This window comes from Delphinapterus leucas, chromosome 4, assembly GCF_059928025.1.
Source record: "Delphinapterus leucas isolate spDelLeu-1000000601 "Yukka" chromosome 4, BTC_Dleu_Yukka2, whole genome shotgun sequence".
NCBI classification, from domain to species: domain Eukaryota; kingdom Metazoa; phylum Chordata; class Mammalia; order Artiodactyla; family Monodontidae; genus Delphinapterus; species Delphinapterus leucas.
Genome location: NC_143132.1, coordinates 39,761,092 through 39,786,223, shown reverse-complemented (window position 1 = coordinate 39,786,223; position 25,132 = coordinate 39,761,092). Strand labels below are relative to the sequence as shown.

General features: G+C 39.3%; 1 protein-coding gene and 1 pseudogene across 2 annotated transcripts in view; one reads left to right on the top strand and one right to left on the bottom strand.

Annotated features, from left to right (window-relative positions):
• Positions 1-5,927: 5,927 nt before the first annotated feature.
• On the bottom strand, positions 5,928-8,598 carry LOC149749298 (uncharacterized; annotated as a pseudogene).
• VGLL3 (vestigial like family member 3) overlaps positions 8,246-25,132 on the top strand; it is a 28,208-nt gene continuing 11,321 nt past the window's right edge. The window contains exons 1-2 of one of the 2 annotated variants that reach the window (XM_022580268.2): positions 8,246-8,838; positions 20,881-20,998. In XM_022580268.2, coding sequence (XP_022435976.2) covers positions 8,713-8,838; positions 20,881-20,998 — 244 coding nt within the window. In that variant the 5' untranslated portion in view covers positions 8,246-8,712. Of the gene's footprint in view, positions 8,839-20,712; positions 20,999-25,132 lie in introns of both variants that reach the window. The other variant, XM_022580165.2, reaches the window with a different exon arrangement.

Below are 25,132 nucleotides of genomic sequence, written 5' to 3'. Positions count from 1 at the left end.
AGTGCAGCCACTGTGGAGAACATTATGGATGTTCCCTAAAAAAATAAAAACAGATTCTGCAATCCCATTCCTGGGCATATATCCAGAGAAAACACTAATCTGAAAGGATACATGCACACCAATATTCATAGCAGCACTATTTGCAATAGCCAAGATGTGGTAGCAACCTAAGTGTCTATCGACAGACGAATAGATAAAAAATGATGTGGTATATATACACAATGGAATATTATGCAGCCGTAAAAATGAATGAAATAATGCCATTTGCAGCCACATGCATAGACCTAAAGATAATCATATTAAGTGAAGTCAGACAAATATCTGAGAAAGACAAATATCATATGATATCACTCATATGTGAAAAATAGACTCAAAGACATAGGAAACAACCTTATGTTTACCAAAGGGGAGGGGGCAGGAATAAATTAGGAGTTTGGGATTAAAATATACACACTACTATATATAAAATTAGATAACCAACAAAAAGGACCTACTGTATAGCACAGGGAACCATACTCAATGTTTTGTAATGAATGTAAAAAAAGAATATATATATATATATATATATATATAACTGAATCGCTTTACTGTACACCTGAAACTAGCACAACATTGTAAATGAACTATACTTCAATTTAAAAAATGATTAAACTGTATAAGTTTAAAGTGTACAATGTAATGATATGACTTACGTACAGCATGAAATGATTACCACGGTAGGTTTAGTGAACATCCATGATCTCATATAGGTACGGCATTAAAGAAATTGGAAAAAAATGCTTTCCTTGTGATGAGACCTCTTAGGATTTACTATCTTAACAATTTTCATAGATAATGTACAAGAGTGTCAATCATCTTTAGAACGTTGTACATTACATTGCTAGTACTTAATTATCTTATAACTGGGAGTTTGTACCTTTTGACCACCTTCATCTAATCCCACCTACCACAACCCCTGCCTCTGTTAACCACAAATCTGATGCTATTCAATTTTTAATAGATTATGAAAGGAAACGAATAGAAGAGAAAAAATTAAACATAGAAGTACTTTTGAGAAAAGAACTTCTCATTTCTACCCAAAGAGAAAATTTTGAAGCTACTTCTGTGATCCCTAGCAATCAGTTTTTCCACTGAACTTGAGAATTTTCAGGAGCTCCCTATCCACTTCTTTCCAAACTAGTTCTTAAAGCCAGAAACTTAGGCTCAGCAGGAAATTTTAATTACATTGACCCACTAGACAAATAATTGATCTAAGAAATTTTTATGAGGCTTATCAATTCCTTGGTGAAACTATCTTTTTAACTCTTTCACACAAACACATGAAGTTAAATATATACGTAGGCCATTTCATTAGACTTAGTGCTCAGTAATTATTATATAATATATGGTATAATAATACTATTTTTAAAAATACAAGTGTTTTGGAATCAGACCTGGGGTCAAATCCTGGCTCAGCCACTCACCAGCTAGGTGATCTTTAAAATATTTAATTTCTCTGACCCTTAGCTTTTTCATATCTAAAATGGTAATACCAACTACTTCATGGGATTATTGTGAAAATTAAATGAGTGAGAGAAAAGGAATCAGTGTAAATGCCTGGTCCATTGCAGATGCTCATAAAATGTGAGTTCCCTTTATCATCATCTTGCCCATGAAAACAGAAAAATCATAAACACCGGATCCATATAACCCTCCTTCATTATTCTTCATCCTCTCATAAGACACATGTTTTAAATCACCTAACAAGTCTATAACCTACATTTTGGGTGGCAAAACATCTACCTTTAAACAAAGCCTATCCCTACAACTGTGACCATGTTGAACCCAAAAGGAAATTATCCTTTAATAAAGCATAAAATCATTACTTCATTGAATAAGTATGATATAGTAATGAGTATGAATAAAACATATATACTTTATCCCTTCATGGATCATAATGAGGAGACAGAAATAAAAGGTTAAGAAAAAGCCTATATTTCAAGATAGGATAAATACTAGGAAGGGGGTGTGGGCAGGATGTTTTTGAGAGAGTAGTGGGGGCAGAATTGGGGTGTACTTTAAATTTGAAAGTGTCTTTGAGGAAACATGTTTAAGCTGAGCCCTAAGACAGTAAACAGACCAAGTAGGGGGAAGAATTTTCCAAGTAAATAGTGCATGCAAAGACTGAGGAAGAGGGTTCATTGGACTGAAGCAAGTGGATGCATGACATGTGCTGGAACAAATTTGCAGAGTGGACAGGAGAAAATGGATAGGAGGCTGTGGAGGTAAGCTGGCAGAGGCAGAGAGAGAAGAGAGAGAGAAAGAAAGAAAGAGAAAGAGAGGGGAAGAGAGAATTTATGATAAAGAAGCATTGTCTTCACCAGTGTGTTAAAACTTAGTAGAACTAGCCCAGAGTTAAGAGTAAGATGGGAGATATGAATCTATTATTCCTTGAGTCTAAATCCCCACATGACTCTCTTACATTATGCATATATCTTGCCAATTTGAGTATGATTTTAGCATTTGAAGATTAGTGTATTTTAGAAAAAGATATGGCTCCGAAACATGGACCAATTTTTCACCTGGTTGTCAACCCAAGAAAAGGCAGTCTTTTCAATGCTGGAGGTTAAATTGTCTGTGTCGCACTTACTGAGACACAGTATATGTGATCCAGTTCATTGTGGGGCTTTGAAGAAATTGTCAATAATAATTTGGACTATGCATGGTTTCATTTGCTTTATTTATTAACTTTAGGACCTCGTATAAGATATATCTCCAATCTGTAAGTCTTGGACTCTGGGCTGGATGCTAATTTTTGTAAGTTACTTGCATATAGAAGTGATGTGAAGATGGATGAGATCTCTTAGGATGAGAGGATAGAGTAAGATGAGAAAAAGGCCCAGGAAAAGACTAAGGAGCTCTATATTTAGAGTTTAAGTAGAGGGGGATTTGATAAAGGAAACTGAGAAAGCGTAGCCAAAGTGTAAGGAGACAGATTAGCAAAGAGGGACGTCATGATAGGATGTCAAGAGAAGAGGTAATTTGAAGGAGGGATTAATCCACAGTGTCAGAATTTACAAAGCATCAGTTAGGATAAAGTTAAAGACAGACTTTGAACTTGTTAACATGACCATTACTGGTGACCTTAATACATTTTGGTGGGGTGATGAGGCAGAAATCTGATTGCATATGGGTGGAAGAGTGAGTAGAAAAGTAGAAAGTGGAGAAAGTGCTTTTGCGGAATTTGAGAATGGTGGAGAAGACAGGAGACATTAGTCACAAGAGGATGGGGGTAAGCATGCCAGAGGAACACAGTAAAGTTGCTGGGCATTGAGGAGGGCCCACTGAAGGCAGGTGATCCTAAATGACAACTGCCAAAAGTGGTTTTACTGCTTTGCATGTGAGTTTTGACCTTCTGTTTTTCCGTCTATTCCATTAGTATTATTACAACCACTCTTAGATCCAGGCAGCCAGAGTCCCTCCCTGGCCCCTGAGCTTCAGAGAACCTCTCACTGGTTCTCCTCCTATTGTGCCTCTCCTCCAAGGAATCTGTAGGGCAAAGGGGGACATGCTCACCCAAGTTCTCCCTTCTAGCACCCCTTCCCCCACTAAATTGTTGATTCGTTTCCTATTGCTGCTATAACAAATCACCACAAACTCAATGACTTAAAGCGATGCAAATTTATTATCTTACAGTTTTGGAGGTCTGAAGTCCAAAATGGTGTTGTTGGCCGGGCTGCATTCCTTCTGGAGGTTCTAGGTGAGCCCACTCCGTGCGTTTTCTAGCTTCTAGAGGCTGCCTGTACTTCTTGGCTTGTGGTTCCTTTCCATCTTCCAAGTCAGTGATGGCTGGAGAGTCGTTTTCACTTCACATCAATATGACACTGACTCTTCTGCTTCCTGTCTCCCCTCTTAAAAGGACCCTTGCGATTACACACACTGGGCTCACCCAGATAATCGGGGATAATTTTTCTATCTTAAACTCTACTCATTAGTAGCCTTAATTCTATCTGCAATGTTAACTCTCTTTTGTTATACGATAAACATATTCATAGGCATTATTCTGCCTACAACAACCATGTGTATGTACTCAAGACTTGGGAATTTTCTGAGCAGATGAACCAAGTCCACTTGCTCAGAGCAGTAATTCCTAGAGCAGGCTGCGTTATCAGCTGGCCAGAGTGCTGGCCAAGAATCAGCTGTTTGGTGGCCTGGGAAGAGAGTTTGGATACACATGCTGAGATGTCCAACACAGGCACTGCAGGTTCCATGTGTTCTCTTACACTAAGACCCTAAGTTAAAGACAAGCATGGTTGTCATCTCTGAAAAACAAAAAGCTGCCCCCCTCTTTGCCCTATCTTACCCCAAGAAATATTGGGAAAATCTACTTCAAGTTACCCCTCCAAGTAAAACTGGCCTGGGGGGCTTCCCTGGTGGAGCAGTGGTTGAGAGTCCGCCTGCCGATGCAGGGGACGCGGATTCGTGCCCTGGTCCGGGAAGATCCCACATGCCGCAGAGCGGCTGGGCCCGTGAGCCATGGTCGCTGAGCCTGCGCGTCCGGAGCCTGTGCTCCGCAATGGGAGAGGCCACAACAGTGAGAGGCCCGCGAACCGCAAAAACAAACAAACAAACAAACAAAAACAGAAACAGAAAAAACAAAAAAAAACTGGCCTGGGGAGTTCACCCCACTAAATTCCAGCTGGAAAATTTGGAAATATTCTGGGAAAGTTGGTGGGTGAGCCCAAAAATATAGTGACTGTAAACTTCTGACTCAGAAGAGTTGGGAACATTTAAGGTCATCTAAGTATTCTATTAAAACTACGGTGGCTGGGATAGAAAAGAGTAGGAGAATAAGCACTGGATGGGTAGGCTTGAGTTCCACATCACTCAACCAGAAGATCAGTGGTGGAGACTGAGAGAAGAAAAAGAAGGTAAATGAGTAATTTTTGAGGAACTTGAGCTCAGAAGTGCAAATTATCAAGTTCCATCCCACCACTGAGTTATTCCAAGTAATTGTGACACCCACCTCTGCGTGACAGATATGAAAATGGGTACACCAGTGGTTAGATCAAATCCTCTGGTGTGGGTGACTCACTATTGTCAAATATAATCGGCCCACATTTCCCCTCACTCCTTTTCCACAACTCAAGGTTCGCCAAAGGATAATCTCATCTAAAACCTCTTCTTATATGCATAGATGGATATGCACGAATAGGTACACGTATGCACACCCACATATAATGTATGCATGCATGTAGATTTACATATGTGTTTGTTTATAAATATTACTGTGGGTGATAAAGAACTGAACTAAGAGTCCAGAAACCTGGACACTTTGGTTTTAGTTCTGCCTCCGTTTCCCTAGGAGATTTTAATCTGACCACTTGTTTGCTTACCTTTGAAAGAAGATGTTTTAGACTAGGTGATCTTTGTGATTCTTTTCTATTCTAAAACCCTAAATATCTACCGGGGGGAAGTAAGGCACATCTGTTCTCCTATCAGAACTCCAAATTAGCTCTCCTTGACAGGAATGATCCTACTTTTTATTAATGAGCAAACAAAGACTCCACCCTTTGACGGGTTATTTTCTCCTTCTGCTCTGTCTATGCTTCTTCTAGATTCTAATTCTGTCTGGGCAGAATTTATCTTCATTTTCTCATTTTCTTCCATCGCTGCAATATGGAAATGAAGGGAGGTATCAAAACAAAGATATTGCATTATAGAAAGATTTTGCCAAATACCTCCAGACTTTTGAGTCCATGACTTATTAGGATCTGAGAACTACATCTTTGTCATACAGTAAATATTTGCAGCATACTAGATAGAGGCTCTACGGGGCACAGGGAAGATACAGAAATTGGGGTATGAACATGTTGGATCTAGTTCTGCCTTTATTTTCTAAGTCAACAAATATAGCCTGAACACCTTTTAAATGTTAGATGTACAAGATATAAATGGTCTCAGCAATTATCTAGTGGAGGAGACATATTGAGCATATAATTGTACAAAAAAATAATCAGTTACAGATATATTAAATTATCTGAAGATGAAGTTAGTGGTGTTAAGCGACCACGCTTCTTCCTAGAAAGGGAGGTCTCAATTCAAATGGCTGAATGGACAGTTGGAGGAGATGGTGACATAGGTAGGGGCCAAAATTTGAATGTTAAAGAGTTGGGACTATGGACTGTGGAGAGCTGCTGGGAAATTTTTTTTAAAAGAGGGTCAAGCATCATTACTTTGTTGGATTTGCAGGGGCTAGGCTGGAAAAGAATAGAAGGACAAATCGTGAAAAATGGATCAGAAGAGGGTTGAACTTGGGGTCTGGAAATCAGGTAGGTGGCTCTTGCGGGATTCTGGGTGAGAGATGCTGAGTGAACTAAGGATCATAGCAGCAGAGATAAGGAGATGAGTGGAGTCACTAGAAAGGTAAAAGTGTGGATGAAATGGACTCCAAGACCAAATGTGGGGACTGTGATGTTGGATGATTCCCAGATTTCCAGCTCAGCAACTAGGGTGGGAGTTTCAATACCTGAAATGGGGATTAAAAGAGGAGGATCGGGTTGGGGCTATGGGGAAAATATTAGTGCTACTACGACTGAGGTTCCTAATGAATATCTATGTGGAGCCATCCAGACAGAAACAGAATAGATGAATCTGGAACACAGAAGATGAGTATGACCAGTGGTTGTCAACTTGTGAAAAGGCAGTAAAAATCATTTTAAATAAACTTGTATGTCTCTTACTGATTGGAATACTCCTCCATTACAAAGAGTACAAAGTCTAAACTGTGAAAGCTCTTAATAAATATTTTTTTTAAATTTTCAGTGGATGAAAGAATGAGTGAGTGAATAGGAGCTGCTGTGAGTAGCCAAGAGTTCCTATCCAATTACTATAGTTTGTATATTTGAGTGTATGAGTGAGGGCATGTGTGAGCGTATATGCATTTATATATTTGTGTGTCTGTGTGGTTATACATAGCCACATACACATTCATATAAAGATTAACAATACAAACAATATATTAGTACTGTACATCTGCATTAGTCTGCTAGGGCCGCCGTAACAAATACCACAGGCTGGGTGGCTTAAACACAGAAATTATTTTGTCACAGTTTTGGAGGCTAAAAATCCAAGATCAAAGTACCCTCAGAGTTAATTTCTGGTGAGGCCTCTCTTCCTGGCTTGTAGACTGAGGCTTCTCACTGGGTGTCACAAGGCTTTTCCTCTGTGCCAAAGCAGACAGATCTGTGGCATCTCTTCCTCAAAGACACCAGTCCTAGATTAGGGCACCATCTTTATGACCTCATTTAACCTTAATTACCTTCTGATAGGTTTTGTCTCCCTATACAGTCTCAATGGGGGTTTGGCTTCAACACGTGAATTTTAGGGGGAACGCAAGCCTGTCCACTAACAACATCAGAACGTTTAACATCTAGATTAACTTCTCCTCAAAGGATAGTCTCTGTGAAAACAAAAGAGATTGTTCTGTGTCATATATAGGGAGAGGAAGACACTTGGTCAGAGAGTTTGCTTATTTATAAAATAAGTATAAATCTTTTCTGCTTTACCTCATTATATTGAAATACAATTATATTCCTAGGAACGAACTTTTCATTTCCGAGAGGATTGTAAACCACGTGCAAATAAACCTTTAAATAATAGCTGGATGGGTTTAATCGACTGTCACTGTCTGTTGCTCTATGGAAACCGGGCTGAAAAAGCCAGAAGAGGTTGACGTCCCGCAAGGGTGTCATACCATGAAGGTGTTAACTTAAAGCGGAGATTGCTGACGGAAAACCGCGTCGCATTCTTGGCACGTGCGCGCTTGCAATGAAGTTAACTTTCACTTACGGTTATATTAAATGTAGGAACCAATTCCAGCTCATTTTGCGCCTGCTCTGTTTTACCTCCTAGTGCACTTGGCCTTCCTGTAGCCTTGGCCTCTAGTTTGGTGTTCCTTGTAAAAGCTCCTTGGGGCTGGGAAGCCCTCGCCCCAGCGCCCAGGTGACAGGAGATGGGGTGGGAACCCGCGGAGTTTTCAGGGCGTGGAACCTCTCGCATACCATTCCTTCCCTCCCACCACCACCCCACTGCCGGGAGGCGGAGAGAGCTTGCAACTTCTCTCCAATCCGCGGCCGGCCCTCCCCGGGGTCCCCCTGCTGGGCGACCGGCCCGCCACCGACCGAGTTGGAGGAACTTCGCGGAGCTCCGCGTCAGAGCCGGGAGAGGCGAGATGCTCCCCCTCCTCCCCTGCCGGCCCCCTCACTCTGCCCCCGCCTCCCGGTCCTCGCCCAGCCGGGAGCGCCGGTGATAGGACGAGCCCCGGGCGTGCATTGTGTATATGCAAACCAGAGCCCGGTTCCCCAGGTCTGTCCGACCCCGGCCGGGGCTGCGGCTGCGGCTGGCGCTGCCGTGGGCGCCGCTGTCCTCGCCCTCGCGCCGCACTGCCATGCTCCCGCCGCGCGGCGGGCCAATGCGTCCCCGAGTCGCTATATAAGCGCAGGCCAGGGGACACCCGGAGGGGCTGAAGATGAGGGTGCCCGCGCATGGGCCACCGCCGATTGCCAACCCCTCCCGAGCCCGCGCCCCGCGCGGAGCCCACGGCCGCCGAGGACCCGCCTTCGCCACAGTAGCAGCTGGGGCTGCGACAGAGGCGGCAGCTGCGGCGGCGCCTGTCGCACGAGCGCGTAGAGCAGCGGCCGCAGCTCCGGGGCCGCCGCTGCCCCGGCTGCCATGAGTTGTGCGGAGGTGATGTATCACCCCCAGCCGTATGGAGCGCCCCAGTATCTGCCCAACCCCGTGGCAGCTGCAACCTGCCCCACAGCCTATTACCACCCGGCGCCCCAACCTGGCCAGCAGGTGAGTCACCGACCGGGCAGCCTGCCGGGGGCGGGGGCGAGGGGCAGCGAGAGTATCGGTCTGGGGCTCCCAAGACGTCCCTCTGGGACGGGTGGCGCGGAGGATGCTCTGAGACTTGCGGGAGCGCCCTTGAACAGAAAGCCATCAGAAGAGAAGAGACGAGGCTTCGGGAAGGACGAGCTGCCAGGTGGACGGGTGGGGATTCCAAGCGAGGCATTACCTGGCTGGGGGCTTCAGTGAGCTCTTGTCACCGGCTCAGAAGCTATTCCTCATAGCCACCCTAGCTCTTAGGGCTCAGTTCTCTGAAGCTCACCAAGGGCATCTGTCTTAGGAGTATGTGAGTAAACTTCCTTTAAACCAAATATTTTGTTTCCTTTGAAACGGTGGAGTGTTTCAGGGTTTTCTTGATTAGGAGGATGAAATGTGTCACTGACATAGGGGAGGCTACCTGGACAGTGAGCCCATGGAATGACTTTTCTGGAACTTTTATGGTGGAACATGGGTCTCGTGTAATATCTGTCCAATGTTACTAGAAGTTCTCTGCAAAGTCTGTCATCTTCCATACTTAGGTGACAGGGATTATTCCCCAAATTCCTCATTCATTTTTAATTCCATCAAAGCACAGAGATGTTATGGTTCAGTCTGTTGGACAGAAGAACCCTTTCCTTTCCCAGTTAAGAGGTAACCTTGGGTCACTGGATGCTGGGTCTCCACCATGCCAAGAGTGACTGAATGCTGTTGGATAAAAAGGATTCAGGAACTAGGGAGATGATAAAGTTCCTTTAGAAGGGAGAGTGGGGTTCTGGGGAATTAAGCACTAGGTACCACTGGGCGTTCCTCCCTGTTCGCCCGCAGTGTGTCAAGGCTTAGTTAGCGCTACATAAAACACATATGTGAGCATGTGGCCAGGGGCTGTACTAAAATAGGGTCCTGAGACTCTGGGAATTAGGGTGGGTTGATTTAGTGAGACTTAAAAAAATATACATACTCTGAGGTAGAGACACCTATCAGGGATCTAGATATGGTTCCGAAACTAACATCCACAGAATTTATTGATTGACATTTTTTTTTTTTAGTTTCTTAAAAAACATATATTTTATTGTGGTCTTCAGGGTTTGGCTCTTTAATTAATCTGGCCATTTAATTTATTTCCTCTACCCCTGTCTCTTTACTAGATTTATTGTGCTACTCTTTGGAAAGAAATTATAACTTCTGTTTAGAATTTAGGGACTGAAATTCAGCTGATTCTGAAAGAGTACCTACTCTAGATTTATCTGCTGAACAGTATGAGCTTAACCAGGACAACTAGGGCAAAAGAGGAAGGAGTCCCACTTTCTAGCTATCTTTTTTTTTTTTTTTCTTCATCATCTTCAGCATTTCAAAGCAAGATTACTTTTAGGGAGGGGGATGGGAAAACATTTTGTAATTTGTGAACAAGGGTGACAGGTTAAAACATTTTATTTTGGTTATGCTCTTTTTCTTTGGTCTTAATATAAAAGATATAAGTAATGGAGGAAACCATTTAAGTCCAAGTCAGGCAAGTGATGCAAAGAGACGCTGGATATCAATTTTCTGTGTTTTATGAACACTGTGTCCCAGATGAACCACCCTTTTCTTCTTTACTTTCTTCCATCTCAGAGACTGTAGAGGCCTTAACTTATCAATTGGAATGTGGACGAGCAACAGCCTCAAACTTTACTAAACATTCAGAAAGGTATTTTTCCCCTTCAAAAATAACTTTAGCAGAATAGTTGTGAATAAGGTTTTATTTTCCAGAGTTGTGAAAATAGTTCCATTCAAATACGAATCGCTAGTGGGGGTTAGAATTGGAATACTTTTTTGAGCTAGAAAATAAAATTCGGTATCAGAAAAATTATAAATAACTAGTCATGAGATTTAGCTTTCAATAAAAAATAACTCCAATACCTTACCTAACTTTTGCAGTTGCCCCGAAACTCAGTTGCCAAATCGCATTCTTTTGCTAAGACCGTCAGCAAACCAAAAAATGAGCTTTCTTTTTCACCTGAATTGTCCACCTCGATGAGTGGTACCTATTTGTAAATAGTGATCAATTTCTGCTATCCTTTGAGCTTCTGTAGATATTGTTTAAGTAGGTGTTAGGCTGAGTTGAACTGAAGAACTTAGTTGAGAAGTGTGCTTGAAAATGTCATGTTGCTTTTACTACACTGGCTTGTTGGAGATTGCTTTTTTGTCAGGTAAGGCAACTATTTGACTATATAACTGGCTATAGCAAAATAAAAAGACAGGAGTGTAACTACTGTACTTTTACTGTCAGGGGTTTATTTTGATGCCCTATATTTTCTGTTGGAAAACAGAGTAAATCAGGAAATTCTTATCAGGCTGACAGCATTTTTAGACTATGTGGTGCGTGGGTGAAGTGGGACTAATATTGACTTGGCCCCAACGTAGTCATCTGAGAATACATATTTTGGTTGTTTTTGCATTCCATAAGGTTTTATCATTATTATCCATGAAGATTGTTTTCTCCGTACGTGGGAAGTGACCCCTAATAGCATCTTGCCTGGGAGACAAAAACAAGGGCTACGAGTCCTACTGTATTTGAAAAATTGACTTGTTGAGGACAGGAAGCAGAAAAAGTGATAGAGTTACAAAGTTTAATGGTCATTTAGAAAATGTTAGAAAAGAGAGCATTAAAGTTTTGTATCACTTCTGTATTTTCAATTATTGTAGTGTATCTTTGAACTGATTTTTTCCTCAAGTCCATATAGCTCTATAGTCCTTGTAAATTATTATCTCATAGTGGTTTATTATGATAGATTTTAAACATAGGTATATTTTCCTCTTAATGCATGATTATATAGCAGAAGTTCTTTTTTAAATAGTAGAACTTAATGCTCCAGGCACATGTATTCGCAGCTTTCCACCTAAAAGTACGACGTGATTTTGTGTAATTACAAGTGTAAAAGGCACTTGGAATTTTGTTTCATTTTTTTAATTGAACATATTATAAATCATAGGTGGGTAATAGGTTAGTACCTTAAAAACAGTGAACTGTGTATACATCAGGCTGCATTGCAGTGTGTTACTTAAGCATGCAGTAGGCTAAGTGAATAAAAGTAAAATGTAAATATACCTAAAGAGTCAGTTTTAGAGTCCCTGATGTTAATTCCTAGAAATTGCGTGGCTGTGCATAAATCTAACAGTGTGCTTTATAGAGCCAGGATTTGCTAAGGGATCTAAGGTCTCTGGTCCCTGTGCCCACCATCTCTTCATTGCTTGAATGCATCAGTCCCTACCAACTCCTCAGGAGAACTCTTCACTTAGTCTCTCAGCACGTGCTCCAGAGGCATGATGACACTGCAGAACGTGTACAGAAAGGAATGCGTTTGTATCCCAACAGTGACAGTAGGAAAAAAGAGAAAATAAATTCAAAATAAGTGTCAGGAAAAATTGAGGGAAACAATCATAAATTCCCTTCATACCCCATAGATTCCTCATCTTAAATGCAGACAATCTGTCGTCTAAAATCTCCCTCCCCCCATATTTTCATAATGTTAACATTAGGGAGATACTTAAAGCAAAGCTTTCAGAACTGGGTGAGTTCTTAGGTGAGGTGGTGAAAGCAGAAGAGAACAATCACCCATTCTCTAATTGTGCATAGGAGTTTTTAACAATCACACTTCGGGCTTCATATAAGTTAGAGCATATTGACGCTGCTCTCTTCAACGGTGACAGCTGGGTGAATATGCATGCATGCTTTCACTTAAGAGAATTAAAAGTCTTGGGAGGCAGAACTTCAGTTCTAACTTTGTAAGGAGTTTTTCGAACTCTTTCTCTGGACTCTGCCACCTTGGTTAGGTCATAAAATCTGAGATTCTGTTTGTTAGGAAAAAACCCTGGGAAAACATACTTCAACCCCTCCTTTTACAGATGGGGAAATGCATGTTTATAGGGCTGAAATGCCTGGCTAAAGATTTCAAAGCTAATTGGCGACAAAATTAGGACCACTGGATCCCCTGCTCCCCAGCAGAGCATCTTTCCACCATACCATGCCGTCTCCCAAGATTTTTTTTTTTTTCCTATTGCACAATAGGCTTATTTCTGTCTTTAGTGCTCCAAATCAACTTTTTGATAAAGAAGATTAATATGCAGTAGATTCTTTGGCCTTGGAGCTTGAAATTCTTTCCAAGTCCTTGGTAGTGTACGTTTTTAGTTTAGGCATTCCAAAGTTGTTTTGCAAGCATTTGTATTATGCTAATGACTTTTGCTATCCGTGTTGCATCCTTTGCTGATGAAGCAGAATATCCACTTAGCAAATGAACATGCATTTATTTGAAAATAATATGCAGGAAGTGGTATTAACAGTCAGCTTTAAGTGCCTCATATATCATTGCTGTTCCAACATAAGTTTAGATTTATTAAGAGGAAAACATACAATTACATTCTAAATAGTTTTAATACACAGTCCACTTATTTAAGTTGGAGGATATAATTTTCTTGCAACTGTAAGCAAGGACTTAAGTAGATTTATAAGAATTCATACAGGACTTCTTTGAGAGAGAACAGCCCCTCTGATTCCAAACTACACAAAGTAACTTGACTGTAGAGACTTAGAAGCTTCAAGTGCCCCAGAGCTTTATGCTCCCAATAACTTTCCAGCCAGAAAATTCAAAGCTAGAAGGAAAATTAAACTTTGAAATAACTAAACTGAACTGTTGTCTCTGGCAGTCAACCAGAATGGAGATTACAATACGGATAGTAAGGGCAGGCTTGAAATCCATAAAATCATGTGCAGTGAGGCTACATTCACCAGAAAAACCAAATGCCGGGACAAGGAAGTATTCTGTGGAAATTTAAGTGAAGGATATTTTCACTCAGCGCAAGGAAGTCCTACTTCACTTAGCGCTTGGTAAAGTCTCACATCTCACAGAGTTGGAGATGATGGGGACATGACTCATAACAGTGGAAATGAGGGGGATCAGTGGGTAGAACGATCCTGCACGGTGCTTCCTTGGACAACTACAGAAGAGATTCTGTGTTGACCCGGTTGGGCAGTATGTACATTTCTGTCTTGTGTTTTTCTGTGCAAAGGGGATTGTCAATAAGACTAAAAATATTATGTGCAAGATGCCTAACACAGATTCTAAAGCAAACTCGAGAGTTAAGTGACTGCCATTCTAAAACCTGGCCACTTAACTTGAATCCCATTCCCATCAGCCCTATTTCCAACTGGCTTTAAAAAGAAATCTCAAAACTGATACATCTAGTAACACATAACAATTTAAGGTATTGTCTCTAGAAAAACATTTTCATTCAAGAAACAAAAACTCTCCAATACTTGAATTTCAGACTCTGGCAGAGATAGTGGAGGAAATAATTTTGGTCAAAACTTTGCACTGACTCTTTTAAAAAGCACGTCTTTCAGCAGCTGGTTTTCTGCTTTAACTATTCATTTAGGAAGACCCTAATAGTGACTTGAACCATTAGACCCAAACGTCTGTTGCTAGAAGCAAGTCATGAATGCCATATTTATAGATATTTCAGTGGATACCAGATTTATTTCAGTAATTTACAAGTATGGTCTGAACCGGGATAACTGAACTATTTTTCACTTGTCTCATACTTCAGTAGAGAAAAAAAAAAAAAAGAAAAAGGAAAGAAAAGAAAGGAAGAAGGGCCTAAACCGAACAGGTGTCCTTTCCTCTTAAAACTATGTTGTTTTAGTGTGCAAAAACACTTGTCCTTGGGGGATGGGGTGGGGATATTCGAAGGATACCTCCTTTCTGGTTACTGTGAAGATAGCTAAAGGAAGTACCCAAACTCGTTCCTAGGAATTGGGCTAGATGACCTATGTCTGAAAATGAATTAGTCTTCAATGATCTGTAGGGTTTTTTTGACCAGTGTCCTGCAAAATCAGAAAAGGCAGCCAACGTAAGAAACAAAATTAAGTGTGAGTTTGTCTAGAGCTCCAGCATGTTGCTTATTAGCCTACAGAGTTGGACGAGACCTCTGAGATAATGAAGTCAGAATTCCTCATCTTCAGAAGAGAAAGCTGAGGGCCAAAGGTTTCGGTGCCTTACCCAGATTCATGGACTAGTTTTGGTCAAATCCCCTTAATCATTCCAGTTCTCTTTCTACTGTGTTCCCTTTCCATCTGGGCTTCTTTAGAAGCAACAAAAGCATTAGTAATTCACCTAGTGTTACCCTCTTACTTTTCTCATTTAAAAAATTTTGAATATTAGCTACTTGGAGAAATTAGACAATTAGCCATGTGGATAAACCTGGAGGTTCTCTTTCTTTACCATTTTCCTTACAAGCCTCTCTCAACTGCTATGACTTTCATTTTTGTGCCTCCGAGGCTTTGCACAATGACTGACAGAAAATAAGAATTAACTGGCAATTCGATGACTAACAGATAAATTTTAAAAAGTGAAATCATACCCTAAACCTAGTAATAGGATTATGTAAACATACCAGAAATTTATACATCAGAAACTGTTGTTTCATTCAAAGCAGTCAGTTTGAGAGAGAACACATACCCTCATGATGCGATCATTGCTTAAAACATTTTGGGAATGCAAATTTTGAAATTCTCAGCCTGTGGCACATTTTTTTTAACATCCTCAAAACTGGAAAAATTTCATCCTTTGAGGGGATGGGTTTGATTTTTTTTTTTGATAATGACCAGAATCATTGAGTGGCAGGTGTGCTCAAAAATAGCTAATATTATTTTTGGTTTGCTCCTCCTACTGTTAAGAAAAATAAAAAACAAACAAAAAAGCAAACAAACACAGAATCTTGAGGTCTGAGTGTGTCTAGTAAATTGGCTCCACTCACATTTTCAAAATAGGATTTCCAGAAAAATTGTATTTTGTATCTGACTTGCCAAGGGGACAACACATTTCTAGATATAGAAGGGCAGGTTCATCTAGATATACATGTATTTTGAAGAGCACTGCATTATTTAATAGCCATATCTTTGATATTTTACATCCCTAGTTTTTAAGTGTTATAAATAACTTTAGATTTTCTTTAGTTAGCATATGATGCCATGCTGGCTGTGGGCTTCTATTTGTTTATACAGTTAAACTAAATATTATATAGAGACTCATTTTCTTTAGTCTGTTTTCTTGGCAGATGCTTTGTTGTCAGACAGAAATAGGTTCTAATCCCATCCTTGCCATTTACTAGTTAGATGATGTGGCCAAGTAAATCAGTTTTTGCATATATACATTGAGAATAATTATTTGGACAAAATATTTGTGTATGTGTGACAGTTAGTGAAATAAAATATATCAAAGGTCTGTGAACTATCTTCCTTATCCTGACCCACCTTCCCGCAACCTGATTCCTCCTCCTCCAAATGGGCCAAGGACCAAAACTTCAAGTCTCTCTGGGATAGATTTAAAAATCTGTTATTCGGGCTTCCCTGGTGGCGCAGTGGTTGAGAGTCCGCCTGCCGATGCAGGGGACACGGGTTCGTGCCCTGGTCTGGGAGGATCCCACATGCTGCGGAGCGGCTGGGCCCGTGAGCCATGGCCGCTGAGCCTGCGCGTCTGGAGCCTGTGCTCCGCAACGGGAGAGGCCACAACAGTGAGAGGCCCGCGTACCGAAAAAAAAAAAAAAAAAAATCTGTTATCAAGTAAATTCGGAAAAATAGGATCAAAGAGTAACACACTGCTTTATGGGCTTTATAGTTTTGAAACATTGACTATGGGCTAGTGGTCCTTTCTTACAGGCTCTAACCATGTCTCTCGGGATGAAAGAATCATTGCATTTAGAAAAGATAGCCAGTAGAAAAAAAAAAAAAAAAGCTGTTTCCAAATATCCAATGATTCATTAAAATACTTTTGTTTCCTTAGAAAAAAAGTTTCCACATATGCACAGTAATCATTTGGCATTTTGTAGGCTTAAGCCTTGGGAAGTTAGTGGTATTTGGCTCCTGACATGGAAGTCTTTCTCTTGTCAGACAAATCCTTTCCCCGGCACATTCCTGTGCGAGTTTGTTTCTGTTGTGCCTGATGGCAGGCTGTGAGGTGTTTGGGCATGGTTCACACTGCCTAGGCTAGGCGGACTCCTTCACACTGCTACTTTCAAGTCTTTCTGAGTTAATTTTAACTCTGTGCCTGTTAACTCGGTCACTGTTTCATCTAACTCAAGGGTTCTTTTACCTGAAGGAAATTTGTCATTACTCTGCCATGGAGGATGAGCCAGTTAAGGTGCATTCAATAAACCGAACTGTAGTCTTTGAAATTCCTTCTGATGACTTATTTTTGTTAATAATTCGTAAGTGTCTAGTAAGAAAAATATGAATACTTCTGACAGATTGGGCTATTTTTAGGGTGTGATAGTGCATTTTGAGAAAAATATGAACCACATTGCCTTTCAGCATTGATTCAGGAAATCTGGGTTCTGATGATTTGAGATTTATTTTCAAGTTTTAAATTTTATATATTACTTTCAAGAATGAAGATAACACTAGGGAAGTTTCATTCCAAGGAGCAAACACCAAGTAAATACAGAATATGGCAACAGTGTACATAAACAACATACTTAGTTTTTTTTGATAAAAGGCAAAGGATTGATTTACAGTCACAAAAGCACAGATAACAGAAGGCAGTTGAGGCTTAAGAGTCATTGGGGAAGGAGATTAGGATAGTGTGAATGTTAGCATATGGATCAATTGCTGTTTAAATTGTGTGTTCCCATTTTCTTCATGCTCACACTTGATGTTTAAAAAATGTATGTAAATTCAGTGTTGTCATTTTAGAAGGCTATCAGGCTGTTTGGATGCTTTAGAATTCTTATTTTAACCAGTGATGTTGATGGTGTGGTCATAAATGCTCCTGTGTGTTGTAAACGTAAATATTTAAATGGGTACACTAAAATTTGTGAAAATTGATGCAAAATGCAAGAGGGGGGTGAGAATTATGCTTTATATCCTGCCCATTGGTAGCTATATCATAGGCTCCTTTTTTATTTTATTTTTTTGATGGTCTCCAGCAAATTTATTTAACTAGTAGAAGACCTGCCTCAAAGAGCTGGGAGAGAGAAAAAAAAGTATATTTTATAAGCATCCTCCCAAAATGTATTTAAATAGAGGAGTCAATATAGATATTTTTATAGTACCACGGGTATTTGAAAGGAATATTTCAATATATACTTATATAAATGCATATGTGTATATATAGATATATATTACATATATAGGAAATATAAAGATTATAGGGAATCAATGCATCCGTTGACAGAATTGACATTTAGAAAATAGACTCATAAAAGGTATTTTGACACAATGGAAGATTTTGCTTAATTTTTCCCCATTTCATAGTGAAAAATGTATAACTTATTTGTATCCAACTACTCAGCGATTGGTTAAAAAAGAATAACATAAAATTATATAGCATTTAGAAAATTGTGTAATCTTAATTTGACCGAAAATCTATGGTTTAAATTCAACTGCCATCAATGTAAAAATTAAGAAATTTTATTGATACCATTATTGATCATAATACTCTGCTACATTTGCATACAAATGGAGGCTGTATTTGCATTTGATTTGCAGTTCTCAAATCTTTCACATATATATAACTTTAATTTTATTTTATCTAAGAATCAATTGCTAATTGGGATAAAATTAAAAAATTGTCTTTCTTTGGATAATTAACATAGCCAAGGCTCTTTCATTTAAGGAATAAGCATTAAAATTAAACAAATTAAACAAGTAGATGCAAAGCCTGACTCTCACAAACTGATGCTGCACTGGACGTTAATGAGAAAAAAGAAATCGGTTTAATAGATAATACTTAACACTTAAGGCAGTGAAGCCACTCTGTAGATCAGTTTTAATCTTTTTCCCAAATAAAAACAGTGCTTCTTTCTAATATGCCTGAATATTCGGCAGAGTGTGTGTATTTGCTTAAAATGGTATAACTTCGGTAAATGCACATGTGCCTGGAGAAGCAGTACTGTGATTTGACTAATAAATAGTAATATTCATGTAACTTTATAATGGAATTTAAAGCCAGGAGTAACTGTAGAGGTCAGTTAGTTCAATCTTTTCATTTTATCCATAACCTATATTACTACGGTGTTTTTTACTATTGAAGTTAAACATAACCATGTTCAAATCTGAGCAGAACAGATTGTAAGAATTTTATAACCACTCAGTCATTACAATCACCCATTCATCAGCAAGACATATTCACTCTCAGGGAATGAATCATCTATTCATCAAGAAGCGATAACCATACTGACACAGATTTCAAATAAAAAGGGAGATACATATAGTGTGTGTGTATATATAGCAGCCCTAAATAATAAGCAGCAGCTTGTAATGTGCCTGAACATTTCAGACCCTACCTCACACAAGAACAACATATTCATTGCTGGGGTTCAGTTTTCCGAATGAGGCATTTATAATTTGGGGCTACAGATTTTGGGGCTAGTAATTACCACTAGAAACATTGAGTCTTGGTTATGTGTTTTGATAACATTTGCCAAACTATGTGCTTACTGACTATTCTAGAATGATTTATTTTTTTCTACTGACATTCACTTTCCAACATGCAGTTTTTTCTGAAATAAGAAAAATGGTCTGACAAAGGGTCAGGTTTTGTAGGTATACAGATGATAGGATGCTCATTTTGTCATTAAGATAATGAGTTTTATAGTTTTTTAGCATTATTTTCTTATATATAATTTGCACTAAAGTTGATTATAAAAATGATATGGGCTCTATGAAAAATATTTGGAAATATTGAAAAATAGGAATAAGAAAATAACAACCAACTACAAGCTTACTACCCAGAAAAAGAACACAAAACATAACATTTTGGTGATTTATTTTTCTGCACTAGATGTCCCTCCCCTGCCCTCCTCTGACACATACATGTACACACATATGTACATTTGTGTATTTTTATTATGCATTCTGGGTCCATCACTTATAAGCTCTGTGACCTTTGGCAAGTTACTTCACTTCTCTGTGCCTCACTTCTTCATATTTAAAATATGGAGAGTAATGATAACCACATTATAGAATTGTAAAGATTACATGGGGTAATAAAGAGTATCAGTCATAATATAAACTATTACTAGAGCTACGATTTTATGTTTTGAAAACATTTTAAAATTACCAAACCTTTTTCATTTTGATTTAAAAGCCATCCTAGCCATTGCTAGTATCTTGTATTATTTTCAGCAAGTCATCATAATACCTTTTTTTCCCCTTTTATGATAATGGTGGTAAGTGGAACATTTGAAAAATATGTTCCATGCAAAATGGATCTTCACACAGACTTATTTTGTCATTTTAGTTTGATTTTTGAGAAATGAGTTCAGCACATCTGCCAAATCCTTTTATAAGATGCTACATTCCTGTTTTTATTTTAGTGTATTTCATTTATGAAAAACTCTTTTCTTCTCCACCCCTCCCCCAGACAGTTAGGCCTACCATCTCCATTCCTCCCTGTCCCGAACTATAATGTTGCTGTACATTAAATCTTTAAAATAGAAAAGGGAACAAAAATGGAAGGGCTCTGTCACTTTCTTTTTTTTTTTTTTTTTTTTTTTAAGTCATTCTCCTTTTGGTATATCTAAATTAAGCAAAAAAAAAAAAGCCTGCCTTTCACAGTCTGAGAATATACCATTGGATAATGGACTTTTTTTTTTGCCAAATTTGAAATAGCAAAGTCTTTTTTTTCAGGGTGGGAAGCAGAAGGCTGGTTTGGGGAAGGGGAAGGTGGAGTAAAGCAAATGAAGAAGAATCAGTTTGTGAACATATGTTAATGTTTAGACTTTTTTGTTTTTTTTTTTTTAGTGAAAAGTTAACTCGTTAATGCTTTTTGTACAAACTGTCTTTGATACTGTGTTTTGTTTATTCCATCCCAGAAGAAGTTAGCGGTATACAGCAAGATGCAGGACTCTCTGGAAGTCACCCTTCCCAGCAAACAAGAGGAGGAGGAGGAGGAGGAGGAGGAGGAGGAGGAGGAGGAGAAAGACCAGCCTGCCGAGATGGAGTACCTTAACTCTCGCTGTGTCCTTTTCACTTATTTCCAGGGAGACATTGGGTCAGTAGTGGATGAACACTTCTCAAGAGCTTTGGGCCAAGCCAGCACCCTTCATCCAGAATCTGCCATTTCAAAAAGCAAGATGGGGCTAACCCCCTTATGGCGAGGTAAGAATTCCAAAGCAGATGCTCTCCAGGGCACTGGCTCTGTTTCGCAACCGTCTGTACCAGGTTCCAGCTGGAGACTTGCCCCTGGAGGACGGATATCCACTCGCTTTTTAATTTTTAAGGACAGCAAGGAATTTCTTTCAGACAAACAGCTGGATCAGTTTTGTCACATGTGGAATGCAGGGTTGGAAAGGATGCAGTCACACCCCTTAAATTCCTCGTGGAAAGTAGTGATGCAACTGGCCTGAGTTCATAGTGGCAGGATTGAGCTGCGAAGCACCATTCCTTAAGCCCCGATGGCCCAATTTGGATCTCTAAATAATAGGCGTGCCTGGATCAGTGTTTAAAAATTAGCTCTTGCTCATTCCACGAGGTGCTACGTGATGACATAGCAGAGGTCTGAGTCTGACCCAGGAATACATACTTTGAAAGCCTTTTGTGTTCTCTTGATGGCTTTCTCTGTCCTGCTTTGTTGTGATGTTAACTCTTTGTAGTGTACAACCCAGACATTATTGACTGTATCTCCCTGGTTTAAGCTATTTTTTTTTTTTAACTCAGTAAAGCAAAGCAGTAGATTGGACTTCCTCTTCTTTATTTCGCTCTATATAGAGGTCACAGAGAGGTGTGTTTGAATCTGATTTCTGACTCACAGAAAATGGTCTGATGACAACTTAATTGAGATAATTACAACATTAGAGAAAAAACAATCCATCATTCCAATGGTAGTTTTAAAGAAATATGAATGTTTCTTCTGAGCTCACCTGGTTCTAAGAAGAATCTAGTAAAATGGTTCTCAAAGTGTGGTTTCCAGGACCAGGAACATGTGCATCACATGGGAGTTGTTAGAAATGCAAATTCGTGGTCCGAGCCCCACACCTACTGAATCAGAAACTCACAGGTAGAGTACCTTGTGTTTTAACCAGCCCTCCCAGGGATTCAGGTGCAGGCTCAAGTTTGATAATTGTTGATCTAGTGCTGCTAAAAATCACAGATTGCAGCCCCCTTATTTGGACCTTCGAATCAGACAGAGGCTCCAGAGGGAGGCTCTGGGAATCACTGTAATAAGTGCCCCATGTGATCCTATGGTGAGGAGAGGCTGGCCACCAGTGATAGGTCACCTGTGGTAGGTCACCTGTGGTAGGGGGCAGGTGAGAGGTGATGAGTGGTCGGTCCCCTCTCAGCATCAGAAGAATGGTTCTTTCTTGTCTGCCTGCCTTTCCTTCCCTTTTCTCTCCTCCCCTCCCTTTCTCTCTTTTCACCATCCCTCCCTTCTTTTCTCCTTTCTGATAAGAAATATGAACAACATTGACATACACAGTGACTTTAAAGAGGAAGGTGGAATCCATATTCAAGTGACCTAGACCTTGGTAGAGGTGAATTGGGAAGCATACTGCTTATTTGATTAGTAATTATGGACTTCCCACAAGAACTGAGAACTTAGTCCTCGAAACCCTAAGATGCTAACAGAACCAACAATGTCCTATTTGATAGCACATTGTGAATACTTTTAATAGCTTGTGGAGGGTGAAAATAGGAAAACTTCAGTGAATTAGCTGGCTTTAATAAATAGTTTGATATATCAATAATAAATCCTATCATGACAATCAGTCCCAGGAGAGTAATAAATGCAATGCCTAATTCTTTTAGCATACTAGCATATGCAACCCAGTGATCATTTAACTTGGAATATAGGAGCAAAAGCCCCAAATTATAGAAAGATGTAAGAGTGATTGTCTAAAGTATCATAACCATAATAGTTTTAAGTGAGGTGTTGTGTAAATGCAAAAACTCTAAATGTCAGTGTTTTTCCCATAATCTGCATGACTGAGTGGAGAGGATCTTTGGAAGGCTGTCAAATTTCAGTATAGAAAGTGTGGATAATGGTAATGTTTTAGTAAGTATTATTAGAATTTTCTTGGCATTATCTTAAATCTGGCCTTCAAATCTATCTCCCATTTCATTCATTGACTTATGCAGCAAATATTTATTAAGGTCCTACTATGTTCTAGGTAGTGGGAATATAGCAGTGGACAGGAGAGTCTAAGCTTCTATACTCAATGGAGCTTGCTAGTGAAAGAGACAGGCAATATATATATAATGAGATGCAAGGTATTATTTTACTTAGAGTGATCTAACAGATGGTCTCTCTAAGACTTACATTTGAGCACAGACCCGAAGGAAATAAGAGTGCTTCTTATCACACAAATATCTAGGGGGGACATTATTTAAGGCAGAGGGAACAGCCAGTGCAAAGGCCCTGAGGAAGAATTGAACTTGAGTGTTCAACAAGAAGCAGAAATACTAGTGTGAATGGAATGAAAGAAGAGGTGTAAGTAGAGACCAGAATTTTTAGAGCTTTGTATGTTAGTTTATCAGAGTAGCCCAGGCAAACACAGCATGCTTTTCAATTTCCATCTCTTCCTTTTCCACTGAGACTATATATATCCTATCTAGTTAACTCACATCGTTTTCCCCAATACTCAGGATAATGCATTTCTATGTGAAAAATATGGAATATGAATTGAATGATCAATTGATTAAATTAGATGAACCAAGTTCATACTATGTACCCAGGATTAGAAAACAAAAAAAGTCCTTAATAGACTTAATAGAGAATTTATTAGTAATAAGTTGTATGCAATCTTTGGGTACAGTTTTCTTATTTATAAAATAAGGGGGTTGAATTAAGTGGTTGTTGAAATCTTTTTTTTCTGTGAAGTTCTATGATTTCAAATGTATTAATTACTTTCCACTTGTGAATAAAACTTTGCCATAGTTGTTTCTAGTTGTGAATTAGTGTTTTTAGTTAAGTATACATAAGTTGGATAAGATTCATATGAAATCCACAAAATGTAATTAAGGATTTAGCAACTACTGAATGTGTTAAAGAGAAGTATAATAAATTGAGATTCCCATGTCTAGTTAAGAGAGTTGCTGGAAATATTGTATTAATTGCCAAAGCAACACAGGTTTGCATAATGCGGTCTTTGGTTGGATTATGTTTGTTTTGGGTTCAAGTTTTGACCTTATTACTGCCTGGTTGCAATGTTACCTTTGAGTAATTCTCAAAGTCTCCCTGAGATTAACTTCAACTATAATATGTGTTGATTAATACCCATCTCCTAGGGTTGTTGTAAAGATATTTTGATAATATATATGAATTATTTGGCATAGGGCTTGATGCAAGGCACTGACTGAAGGTCAGATGCCTTTTCTCTCTTCCTTAAGTAAGTTTCCATTCATTTGGCACATAGAAAACCAACCTTGGATCTTTATTCAGAAAACTGTTTTCTGGGAGTTTGTATTCCTGGCAAAAATACAGTGTTTTGGACATACTAAGTACTCAAGGCTATTGACAATGTTGATGGCCGTGGCAATAATACTTTAGGAGGAGCTGCTGACCAGCTGTATTAAATTAAAGGGTCTAATTTATGGCATGAGGTTTTTACAGTGCTACACAAGTGCTACAGTACTTCAAAGAATTTAAAACTGAATTATGTTTGGTTGCAGAATGTATTTCCACAGTAAATCTTTAGGCAAATGATAGAGTGTCAGCTAATGATGGAACAGCGGTCATACGTTGCGTCTGTATCTTGATGGAATTAGGAAAGTCCTCTTTAAACGTTTTGCAGCTTTGAGGCAAGCAGTTGACAGTAAATATTTGTACTTTATTTGACATGACATCACAACGACTACCTCTTCTCCCATTATATCTCCTCATGGATTGAGTAGGGCTTCTCAATTAAGAAAACCTAATGAATCTGACTGTCTCCTTATCCCATCCAATAGAAGCATCGGCTTCAAATATGTCTATTCACTGACCTCAGTGCTTAAGTGTTATTACAGAAAGTGTGTGTGTGTGTGTGTGTGTGTGTGTGTGTATGTAGGGAAAGCGAGTAGTTAAGTCAAGACATAGACAAATATGTCACTGGCTTAAAAACTATGCTGAGTGGTAAACTTGATATACTTTTTCTTCTTGTAGTTGCAAAGTAAATGTTTTCTGCATGACTGATCTACATCTGTCTTCTTGGAGCAACATTCTCATAAGAAAGCCCTCTCAAAATGAGCATTAAACTTAGCAAAGAGGAGGAAGGGGAGAGAGGGCCTATCTCCTGGGCCGACTGAGACAGGGAC